The following is an 11,594-nucleotide window of genomic DNA, read 5'->3' on the forward strand; positions in this document are numbered from 1 at the left end:
AAAACCCCGCCCATTGCAGGTTCTACTTCCGTTTGTGTTTCACTTGCTTTGTCGTAGTAGAAACTGCTAGAAACTTGTCAAAGTGTGAATAAGACTCTCAAACGAATGTAGAACTAAAAAGATAAAGGGGGTTCGTCGCTTCTTAGGCATTTTACAGCTAAGTTTCTATCAAAGAACCATTATGCCCGCTCGGTTTCCCTCTTTTTCTACTTTTGTTTAACTAAAAAAACAACCGTTCCGCTTTACCATGTTGTCCCGAGGATGGAGTGCACCGACACCAAGGAAGACGTTTCTCTCAACTGTTTTCACGCTGATGCAACACTAAACTCTTATTTATTGCAACATACGCTTTCGAAGCAGCAAACTAGTTAAACCATCTTGCCGTGAATGTGTTTCGGGTTCAATAAGCGGATGTTAACGAACGAAAAGACTGCAGACAGTAGATAAGTAACGCCGTCGGAGCTGAGTTCAAGGTCCAGCTCAGAGCAAAGGAAAATACACACGCCTGTCAACATCACATCAAATCGGCGTCAACATGTCAGAGTCAGCCGACAGTCGCACCCAGACGTTAAATTTCAACATCGGGGTGCTGGGACATGTCGACAGCGGGAAGACATCGCTTGCCAGGGCGCTGAGCAGCACTGCCTCCACCGCTGCCTTCGACAAGAACCCGCAGTCCCGGGAGAGAGGCATCACGCTGGACCTCGGCTTCTCCTCCTTCACGGTGGATCTGCCCGATCACCTGCGGGACAGCGGAGGCCAGAAGCAGTATGACAGCCTGCAGTTCACCCTGGTGGACTGTCCAGGACACGCCTCTCTTATTCGGACGATCATTGGGGGTGAGCTCTCTGAAGTTTTGGTGCTCGGTGTCACTCTGATGGAAGTGCATGAAATGGTTGTGAACACATGGGACACAGTCGGGATATGTTGATACCTCACACAACTGCACCCAGATTATTAGGTGCACACATGCAGTCCAGCAGATCAGAAATAAATTCTGCCTTTTATGAAGGTTGTAGTGTTTATTTCAGTATTAGAGAGGTGTTGGTTCAAGTTGGTGGTCATTTTAGAGGATTTAGTTTGGGTGTATCATTTTTTGTCCATTTATATCAATGAGGGAAGACTAAATATTAGAAACACCTCTCATTATATTAAACATTATAACACTCTGAAGCTGGGATTTACTGCAGAGCTGTTGAATTAGACTACATTCATCTTTAGCAAGGTGTACCTAATAAACTAGACATGGTACATAAAAACATTTAAAATCTGATAATATAATCATCAAAATATGCTGGACAATCTTAAAATAGCACTACAACATACTGGAGTCACTTTACCTTAAACAAATATTTTTTTGCATTGTCATCGTTCAGTTTGGTATCTACTGTATTTCTGTATTGGAGGAGGATACAATGAGCAATTCAAGCCTTCAGCCGTGGTGACAGGCTTTGGGTTTTGGTATGAATGGAAAGATGTGGGCTCCCCTTTGTGGCAATTCAGTTTACCACGATATACTTATCCAATGTTTATGCAACTGAAGATAAAACCATCGGCCGTTTTCACAGCAGACATTGTGACTTGTCGTAGCAGGAAGAGCACCAGTGTCACTAATAACATTAACACTATCTCTGTACCATTCAGGTTTCCCGTATGGCGGTACGACAGTGAGTCCGTGCATGAAGTCTCTAAACCTCATGCACCATCATCCAAATGTAAAACAGCCATAATGGAAAATGGCTTTACTGCCATAAAAAGATTTAATCTGAAGATAGAAAGTCCCGGTTCATGCTGTTTTCAGGTTTTCAAATTTAAAAACAATTTTCTATAAAATTTAAAATGCTATGTAATGCAACACAAACACTGATACTACTCTGTGTCAGTGTGTATCAATAACAACATTAAGAGGGAATGTTCTACGTTATTAGTAATACCAATATGTCAATAACATGATAGAACATAGTACAATATTACACTGTCTAAAAGCTGCACTCATCATGGCCACAGTAAGATGCTGCTTACATCCTCACTATTCTTACGCACAATGCTGACGTATCCAGCAGAGGGCGCCTTGTCTCTGCAAGTAGCGTGGTTGATTATGATATATTGACTTGGTTGGTTGGCAGTATGGAGAGATAACTACAGTGGTGTGGCTGATAATGCAGATAATGGAAAGGACACTGCCTCTATTACCTGCGTTCTCTTTTAGTCCTTCTTGTTTTTAACACAAATGCACAATCAGGATTCCACTTTTTAAGCTTAAAGAGTATCACATGAGCAGGCTTTAGTAGAAGTCGTGGTCCAGGTCTTAAAGCAGACTAAAGGCACTCATGTGTCTGTGCCAGGCGGTCTTAACCAACAAACTAAACGAAGCCTATGAGCCAGTGGGGTGGCACATGCTGTAGATTAGGGAGGAAGGAAAGTATGGGGATTGGGGTATATATTAAACTTCCCCTCCTGTCCCAAGTGGGGAGAGCACAGGAAAGAGAGGGAGCCAAATAGAAGGAGAGAAAAGAGGGGAGCACAGGAAAGAGAGACTGCCAAAGTCAGGAAAAGAAAAGAGGGAAAGGAAAGACAACCAAGTGAGCTACAGCTCTAGTTTCAACCCTCTAGCCGTTTACTCTCTCTTTGCTTTTGTGCACCCCTCCCCTAATTTCTCTTCTTGTTCTACTGTTATTTTTGGGTATCTCTGTCTGTTCCTGTGTGTATTGCTGTTGTCAGCTTTATAGTCTACAGTTTTTAAATGTTTTTATAGATGCACAGCAGCGAAGCTTCTTTAACAGCAATTTACTGTGTTGTTCTGCTTCAGCTTGTCACTAATATCTGACGTCTTCTTGATTACAGTTTGCACTTTCTGCCTTCTCTAGGTGCTCAGATCATTGACCTGATGATGCTGGTGGTGGATGTGGTGAAAGGCGTGCAGACACAGACTGCTGAGTGTCTGCTGATAGGAGAGCTGACCTGCCCTCGCATGGTGGTCGTCCTGAACAAAACTGACCTTCTGCCACCCAACAAGAGACAAAGTGCCATTGAGAAAATGACCAAGAGACTGCACAAGACACTGGAGAGCACCAGGTCTGCATTAAATACAAATAAAATAATTGTTCTGGATGAGTGTGGAGCTAGGGGCTGTGAAATGTGGGCCCAGACAGCGTTGGTGGGTTAGGGCTTCCCATGTACTCCCAGTGGCCCAGGATTGAGTCTCTTGTCAAACTTCCTCTTTCATTACACATTCTGTCTCCATCTCGGCATTCCAGCAGTCTGTCTGTCAGGCCCACTTGTTTTTTACTTGAAGTAACTTTAATCATTACTCCAACATCAAAGCGTGAAGTGAGTCCAATATGACTGTTTTTCTGTTGGCCAGATTCAAGGAATGTCCAGTGATTGCTGTGGCAGCGAAGCCTGGGGGCCCAGAGGCTCCTGACACAGAGGAGCCACATGGAGTGCCAGAGTTAATAGAGGTAAAGTCCGGAAACATACTGGTCCCCCTCCATTGTTACTAATTTAGCTCAAAAGAGCACATAAGTTCTCACTTATGAACAAGTGGTGTTTGTCAGCTGATATTGTTCAAAAGCGAGTCCTTCAGATGTGTTTATCTTTACATAAAATTGAAACTAACAATGGGAGTCAGCAAAGTATATACTCTGCACAGCATGTACTGTTCTTGAAAAATGGCAGTGCTTACTGATAAACTGAACAACGTTAACAACTGTATATTGTTTTATGTGCAATTCAAAATGATTAATCTCATAGCACGCAATGGTTCAAATAATCAAGGAGAAGCATTAGTTTCAGAAATTGAAACGAAATGAAGTCATTGTTGTATTGTCTCTTGTCTCTTGTCTATAGCTGGACTGATACTGAGGTCTACAGATCTCAGTATTAAAAGTTAAAAATCTTGTAATATGACACCATCAGATAATCTTTGTTTTATATCAACATGTGATTCAAACCTGCATTTTAATAATAATTAATTTATCTTAAATTTGTTCGTTTATTTCATGAAAATACAAACCGAATGGGATATTTTTCAGTTAAAACTTTTCAGTGCTCTCTGAAGGACACGCTATGTAAAAGTGTGCACTGTTTCTTAAATTACCTCAAACATATCTTCGGGATTTCTATACTGCAATTTCTTAATTAGAGGTCAACCTGCATTAGAAAGGGTTAGGCTCTATCCTTTCTTCCTGGAGTGTGAAAAACGGAAGTGTAACTCACGTGTCAGGGTCACTTATAACACAAGAGACCCTGTGTATCAGCCAGTGTTTGTAAAGCCACCACAGAGTCAGACAGCACTAGCTAGATATGGATCTAATTAGTGCCTGTCCCTCTCTTTTATCTGGTTGCACGTTTGTGTATGTTTGACTTGCAATATTATGACAGCGTTTCTTCTTGTGTGTGTAAATAAATGCGTGTGTCTTTTTGCCCTTTTGGTTGTCTGTCTCAGCTTTTGAAGAAGCAGACATACCTCCCTCAGAGAGACCCCGGAGGTGACCTTCTGATGGCTGTGGACCATTGCTTCTCCATCCGTGGTCAGGGAACAGTCATGACTGGAACCATCCTGCAGGGGTCGTTGGCCATCAACGACACTGTGGAAATCCCAGCGCTAAAGGCACGCTCCAAAAAATGGGCATGAATTCTGAATCTCTGATATTTACAAGCAAGTAACATAACCAACGCGCCAGAAATTCCTTCGTAGAAAACCACAGAGTTTCGGAAGTTCAGAAGTTGACTGGAAGTTGGCAGACAGAGGGAGGGATGGCCGAGTGGGTTCAGAGGATGTGTCAGTTTAATGCGAGGGAAGGATGAGGGGACTGGGGGAGGACTGGCAGCACAGGAGTTGTGTAATTTAGACCAGATGCACACTTTCAGCCAGGCTCAGCAGTTTTGCCTGCAGTTTTCATGTTCACCTCTTGGTGGCAGCAAATGGCTAAATTATCTAGTCACTTGTGATGGAGCCTTGATCTGAGCCACCACTGCTAATTTGGTCAGTGTATGTTAACACACAACAAAAACAACCACAGAAACATTGTGTAATGACAGATCACACTATCATAAATGGGTAGATGGAAAGATAGACAGACAGATAGATATATTTTAATTATTCATTTGTACACTTATGATTAGTTTAGAGATGTATAGTTAAAACAAAACAAAGCACATCATCATCATTTAAGTTTGTATAAAAGCTTGATAAATAACCCACGTACAATACTGTGCACTTTTTACGATTTTTAGAGCCTCAGTATATATTATATTATATTTAATGTGATCATGGTCTGTCTAAAAATAAGTATTGTGAAAAATAGCTATGCTATCTTTTAAAGAAAGAAGCTTACACTGCAAGTTGTGCAAATTTGATGAACTGTTTACTTATGTATGTGCATATTTTATTGACCTAAGACCTCTATAAGGCCTTTTCCCTTAAAACTGAACTGTAAATCCCTGTACTGTAGAAATAATAACTGATAAAAGTTTTTTTTCTGTTTTTAATCTAGTGCAGAATTCCACGATTAGTTTCTACGGTTTAAATGTAAAATGATAGTTTGACAAGGTTTTTGAAAATGGTAAAACAAAAAACAACATTACCCACATTTAAACATGCTTGGCTGAGGCACTGTAAATATAACATACTGTGGATTATTTATGTTGAATTAAATATGTATTAACTTAATGCTATTTATTGTATCTCTATGCTCTCTGACATCAGGTGACCAAGAAGATAAAGTCGGTGCAGATGTTTCGGAAGCCAGTGTCTGGGGCCATGCAGGGGGATCGTGTGGGTGTGTGCGTGACACAGTTTGACCCTAAACTGTTAGAGCGGGGTGTGGTGTGCACCCCAGGGTCCCTGCGCACCCTCTATGCCGCTGTCATCTCTGTGAGGAAGATAGGCTACTTCAAGGGCTCTCTGGCTACCCGCGCCAAGTTCCACATCACTGTGGGTCACGAGACAGTCATGGCGAGAGTTACATTCTTCGGCCTGCCAGCTGTGGATGCCTCAGAGTCCCCCTCAGACACTACACCACCTCCATCACAGCCCTGTTCACTAGAATCACCTTTCACCTTCGAAAGGGAGTATTTCTACCAGGATGAATATATCACCAGTCAGGGAGAGGGTAGTTCAGGACCTGACCCGGAGCAATGGGCTTTGTTGGAGTTTGAGAGGCCAGTCACATGTCCTTCACTCTGCCTGGTGATTGGTTCCAAGCTGGACACAGACATCCATGCCAATGCGTGCCGGTTGGCCTTCCAAGGTTGTCTTCTGCAGGGGTTTGAAGATAAAGGCTATGCTGAGACTGGGCTGCCTCGTCTGCGCATCTACAAGACAAAACACAAGGAGGGACAGGTGGAAAGGGTGAGTGGACGCTCTGCAGTTTATTTAAAACGATCCTTTCTCGTCCTCTCTGCTTACCCTTGAGTGTTGTCCTTGCTCCTCTGCCCTCTCTATCACCTCGTACTCCTTCCCCTGGCTGTGGTTTTTTCTTTGGATGTTTCTCATTGCTGGTGGCAGTAGAGCGTGCCTGTCAGACAGAGCCCCCATTGTATATTCATAAACAGACACGTACACACAAACAAGTATGCATATGCAGCCCTGGTGAGTAGTGTTTGAGGCATGGCTGGGTATGCATGCCTTAGCATGTGCTGTGACACAGGGGTGTGTGGGTGGCCCGCCTGACGCCACTAGCCCTGTCTAGCAGCTAGAGGCTGGCACTGTTTGGACACACCTGAGCGGCACAGGAATACCCACATGACTGTATGAATTCACCGTCACTTAGCTCAGCATCTCTCTCTCACCCTACCCCGCTCTCTCTTTCGCTCTTGGTGTGATGGCTGTTATGTTGTGTCCTAAATCCTGTGCTCCAGTTCATACCGATCCATATCTCATCTTATCTAATTCTGTTGGATTCTTATTGACTTCAGCATCTGTTTTTGAAAAAGTCAACACCCTCCGACCTCTCACAGTTTGTATTTTCGTCCGTGGGCACACTGAAGATGTTATGGCTCTTGTCATGCTTCACTGTACAGTTGAGTTTCTCTGTTTAGATCCTTGTTCAAGGTCAGATTCAGGTCAGGGGTCAAGTGTGTGAACTAGTTTCCCGCTGTTAGCACCTCAGGCTGTTGACAGCTCCAGTCACTGACTCAGGAGTAGAACAGCGTGTGCGAGAGGTCAGACCGCGGTCATGTGTTGTTACATTTGTCGTTCATCTGTCTGTCCGGAACGAGACAGTTAAGTTTCAAGACTAAAGAATTCCTTTTTTGTAAAAGAACACATTACTAGCATTGTTGAGATATGACGGCCTCGTCCAGTCACAATTCATACGGTCTGTCAGACGTATACAGCAACTGTATTTTTTTTTTTTTATCAGTGCATCAGTCACGCCTGAGGGACGTCAGGGTCAAATGTTCAGGAATGAATGAGGGTTAGGCAGAAGAGAGAGGAAGAGCTGGCGGTGGGGGGGAGGTAGAGTTGGAGACAGAGCGGTGCCCTCCTGTTATCAGATTAGTGGCGGGTTAAGATCGACTTAGTGATGGATGATAAGAAAGAAATACAAACAAATATAGCATAAAATGTGCAGGAGGATGAAAGAAAGACAGGGAGACAGCCAGGCGGCGAGTGTCGAAGAATGTGGCTGACGGCGAGTGGTATAATGTATGAGGGCACAGGACAGAGGATCAGCTCTTCTTCCTCACCCTGTCACGATGATGAGTGAAATTATGGCACACCACAAGATCTAGACGCCAGAGGAAAGAAACAGGGGATCAAACTAATATGGATCCTGACATTTTCCCAGTGGTAAATAGATCATATGTTCGTACACTATTTAACAAGTACTTCTAATCAAGTTTGTTACATTTTGAGCTTTCATATCTCTCTGTCATTATCACTGCAGCTCATAAGTTTCTTTCCCACCCAGGTGACTGACGATTATACTGTGATTGGCCGAAACCTGTTCAAGAAGGAGACAAACCTCCAGCTCTTTGTGGGGTTGAAGGTCACGCTGTCGACGGGCGAGACTGGCGTTGTCGAGGGTGGGTTCGGACAGAGCGGGAAGTTCAAGATTCGGGTACAAGGTAAGGATTACCTGAAGTGATCAACTTTCTCACACCAGTACTGAAACCACTGGTGCTGTTCAAGAGTCACACATATAATGTGTAGTTGGTTAGTTTGACAGTCGAAAGCATAGACAGGTCTCGCTCTTTATCAATACACACACCCGGAAGCACTTTCTCCATCGTTCTTCTGATTTTGGGGCTCTGCGGACAGTTTTCAGGATGCGGTAAGAGTGGTAGGCCCAACATCCTGAACCACATTCCCAGGATTCCTCTGGGGATTGCCTGTGTTCCGGGGGAAGTCTGTTCTGTGTTTATTTTACCTTCTGTTGCTCCGAACCCACTGCTCCACACCGGGAGGGAAGAGAAAACAAAAACATTTAGAAAGAGAACCTCACCTACATCCTCTTCACTGCCTCACACTTACATATGCATACACTTAAACGTTTCAGACATACTGACACACACATCTTCATGCATGAACATAATGCAGACACCCGGTGGTGTTCATGTGAGACTCCCCCTGGGCATTAGGACAAAGATGGTGCTATTCTGCTGATAAGGGGTAGGCCAAATAATTGATACAGACATGTATCTGAACACAGTCTCTTATGATACTTCATCAATAGGTTTGGGTGTATTTATCCATTACTGCTGACATTTTAATTCTGAAGTTTCACTTTATGGCGGTTTAGCCTTCTGCAAGCTTTCCCTTTCCATGATTCATCATTTTCAAGTTATTTCACTCCAATTGTTTATGAAATCCTGCAAAACTGAAAACACGTCATAATGCAGTGAGTGTAGGGCTGTTTTATCTCTTTATAGAGAGATAGATTTGATGGATAATACATGACTTGTTGCTATTTGTCACTACTGTGAGTTTCCCACTCTTTTGTAAAGTATGTTTTCACGCATACATAAGATGAAGAGAAGCTGCTTTCATGCAGACTTCACTGGCTTCATGTTTTTTTGTTGTTCATACCTGCATTATTTCTAGGGCTGACAATTATTTTCATTATTGAACTACAGACTGTTTTCATTTTTACTCAATTAATTGCATGGTCCATAAAATGTCCAAACATGCTAAAATATTTATTTTCCTATAACACACAAACAAAAGCAGCAAATCTGCACATTTTGAGAAGCTTAAATTATTGTGTTTTTGACAATTTTCTGACCATTAACAGTGGGGACAGTGATATTATCATTACTCCATACTCTTAACTAGTGTAAGAACAGAAACACAAGATTTGAACCACTGTGTTTTCTAAATTAATACATTTAGAATGAATAAATTTGCTGGCAACTTGGCTTTTGACCTTATTTTATTTGTCCACCAAAGCCAATTTAAACCTATATTTGGTCCTAATTGGGTGTTAATTTTGGACCCTGTCTGATGAATGTACCAACTAGCCTTGTGCTTTCACGTGCACTTACCTTGATTCTTTGGCTTCAGTCCCATTTGCCTCCAAGTTTGTGCAGTAGCTTTTTATATAGTAGATTTAATACATGTTTTTTTTTCTTCTTCACACAAATACCTAGAAATTTATTTGAGGACAAATGTGCAGAAGTGCAATTTCTTTCTGTCGCTTGTATGTGAACACAAATCATTTAAGTTTGGGTGTGTTTAGTGTTGGTAAACGGACATGTTCAGCTGATCATAGATAACAAAAAGAGATTTCTGGCTGCGCTGCAACCATAACAACCCTCACATTGGCATAACGATAACAAGAGGAATGCTGGCGCCGTTTTGTACGTGAGGTCAGACAGCTTGTGTGTAAAGCAATGAACCCGGAACATTTCTTGCCATCCGTGTGCAAAACAGCAAACAAACCAGTTTTTATCCTCCAAAAGACACACATACAGAAAAATATTGAAGGGCATGAAAGAATTTGTAGTGTTTGCATGATGAACATCAGACAGCAGCTCGGCGGTCACGGGAAACAGCTCAGTTTGACTAAAAACGGAGCCAGAGTGAAGGAAGAGTTATGTCTGAGCAGATAGACAAGACACGGAAGTGTGAAGATGAGCCAGACTAACGCAGAGACTGGAGGAGCAGCTGAGACCTGGTTCTCTGCACATTTTCATCAGTTACATCAGGAGGATGAAGGCATCAGTTGATCTCGAGGTCAGCACACAGAAGCACTGATACAGCACCTCCTGCACACATAACAGGGTAGAATAGATCACTATCACGTATCAGATATACCTACATTGAGATGGTTAAGTTGACTTAGGTACTGTACATAGGTCAGATCCAGATTTTGTAAGTAGGGGGATCTATTTATATAATGATTATATGTTTAATTATTATTTTTTTAACAATAGATTATCAACCTTCTTCACCTGCCTGTTTGTCTTTTCTTCAGAGGGCCTTTGCGCAGAAACCAAGCAGTTGTTGTCCTCCACCTCTAAGAAGAAAGGGAAGGGTGGAAGCAAAGGTGGACCAGCAAATGAAGAGGAGCCCAAAACAGATTCTCAGCCTGTTAACATTCACTTACATTTCAAACGATATGTCTTTGATCCCCATAAAAAGATGGTTCAATCTTGACCTTTGTTGCACTTCAGCCTGACGCTGTTACCGTGCTGTAGACGGGCAGAGGCAGAGGTCTTGTAAAGGTGAGGGGAACACTGGCCTCTGTATCAAGGGTATGATAACTTTCTTCTGTCAGCGTCTTTTTCTGGAGATGGAGACAGTCTGCTGAAATGCAATGATTGTGGAATGCTGAACACATGTGAAACAATGATTGTTTTATCTCCCTTTATGGAGATGGAGTTAATCCAGTTTGCATCATCACAAGGTTGGAAGAAGCTTCTCTTCTGTTCCTGATACATTTGAGTTGTCTTAAAAAAAATCTGTACTTTTGTTCTTCAAAGTATGAATCAGTTCTTTTTATTTGCAGAAAACATTCTTTCAGTATGTTTCTAATTCAGCTGAGCCTTAAATTGGCATAAACAGATTAATCAGCATTATAGATACTGACCTCACAGATTACACAGGTTTAGATCTGTCTGCTGGGATAAAGGGCGTTTTATCTTTCAGTTTTGTCCATATTTCCTTCATATTTTCTGTTTACTTTAATTTACTTTAATGGCAGTTTGAGCTGCATTTTACTTAGAATAGCAGTTACACCAGAGATTGCTTGAATTGAATTGAATACTCTTTTCAGAAAGATAAATAAAGCAAACCTGTGCTGAAACGTCTGTCTGTTGTTTTCTGTTATTGGTAAAGCCCTTAATGCATACAACAAGAATATAAAAGCAATGGATGTAACTGTTGTGTCCCAAACCTGCTGTTTGTAAAACAAGCTGAATTAATCTATAATTTTGTACAAAAACATATAAGCACAATATGAAGCACTCTTCATGCTAGCTGCAGTTTGTATGTTGAATATCCGCCGCTGCGTATCTGGGGTCAAAAGAGATACTGTTTCCACGTATTGTATTACAATTCCTACACATTTAATGCATACCGAACCCTAAACTTTAATGCGTGTCTAATCTGCAGTTCTCTGGTTGGTTTGCTCTGCTGTCATCCGTAC

At 42.1% G+C, this 11,594-nt stretch overlaps 1 protein-coding gene across 1 annotated transcript; it reads left to right on the forward strand.

Annotated features, from left to right (window-relative positions):
• Positions 1-32: 32 nt before the first annotated feature.
• On the forward strand, positions 33-11,248 carry eefsec (eukaryotic elongation factor, selenocysteine-tRNA-specific). The gene is made up of 7 exons (XM_035661559.1): positions 33-839; positions 2,868-3,075; positions 3,365-3,461; positions 4,448-4,612; positions 5,711-6,355; positions 7,917-8,073; positions 10,422-11,248. Exons 1-7 carry the CDS (start codon positions 536-538, stop codon positions 10,601-10,603), a joined length of 1,758 nt encoding a protein of 585 aa, XP_035517452.1. The 5' UTR covers positions 33-535; the 3' UTR covers positions 10,604-11,248.
• Positions 11,249-11,594: the final 346 nt, after the last annotated feature.

The sequence above is a fragment of the Morone saxatilis genome, unplaced genomic scaffold (genome assembly GCF_004916995.1).
Source record: "Morone saxatilis isolate NCDOM2014 unplaced genomic scaffold, NCSU_SB_2.0 Contig18, whole genome shotgun sequence".
NCBI lineage: Eukaryota > Metazoa > Chordata > Actinopteri > Moronidae > Morone > Morone saxatilis.

Bases quoted from the DNA above. Each gene is read 5' to 3' on its own strand.
- eefsec (XM_035661559.1), top strand. From the start codon at position 536: ATGTCAGAGTCAGCCGACAGTCGCACCCAGACGTTAAATTTCAACATC. The intron at 3,462-4,447 runs GTAAAGTCCGGA...TGTCTGTCTCAG, and splicing joins GAGTGCCAGAGTTAATAGAG to CTTTTGAAGAAGCAGACATA. The intron at 8,074-10,421 runs GTAAGGATTACC...TCTTTTCTTCAG, and splicing joins GTTCAAGATTCGGGTACAAG to AGGGCCTTTGCGCAGAAACC.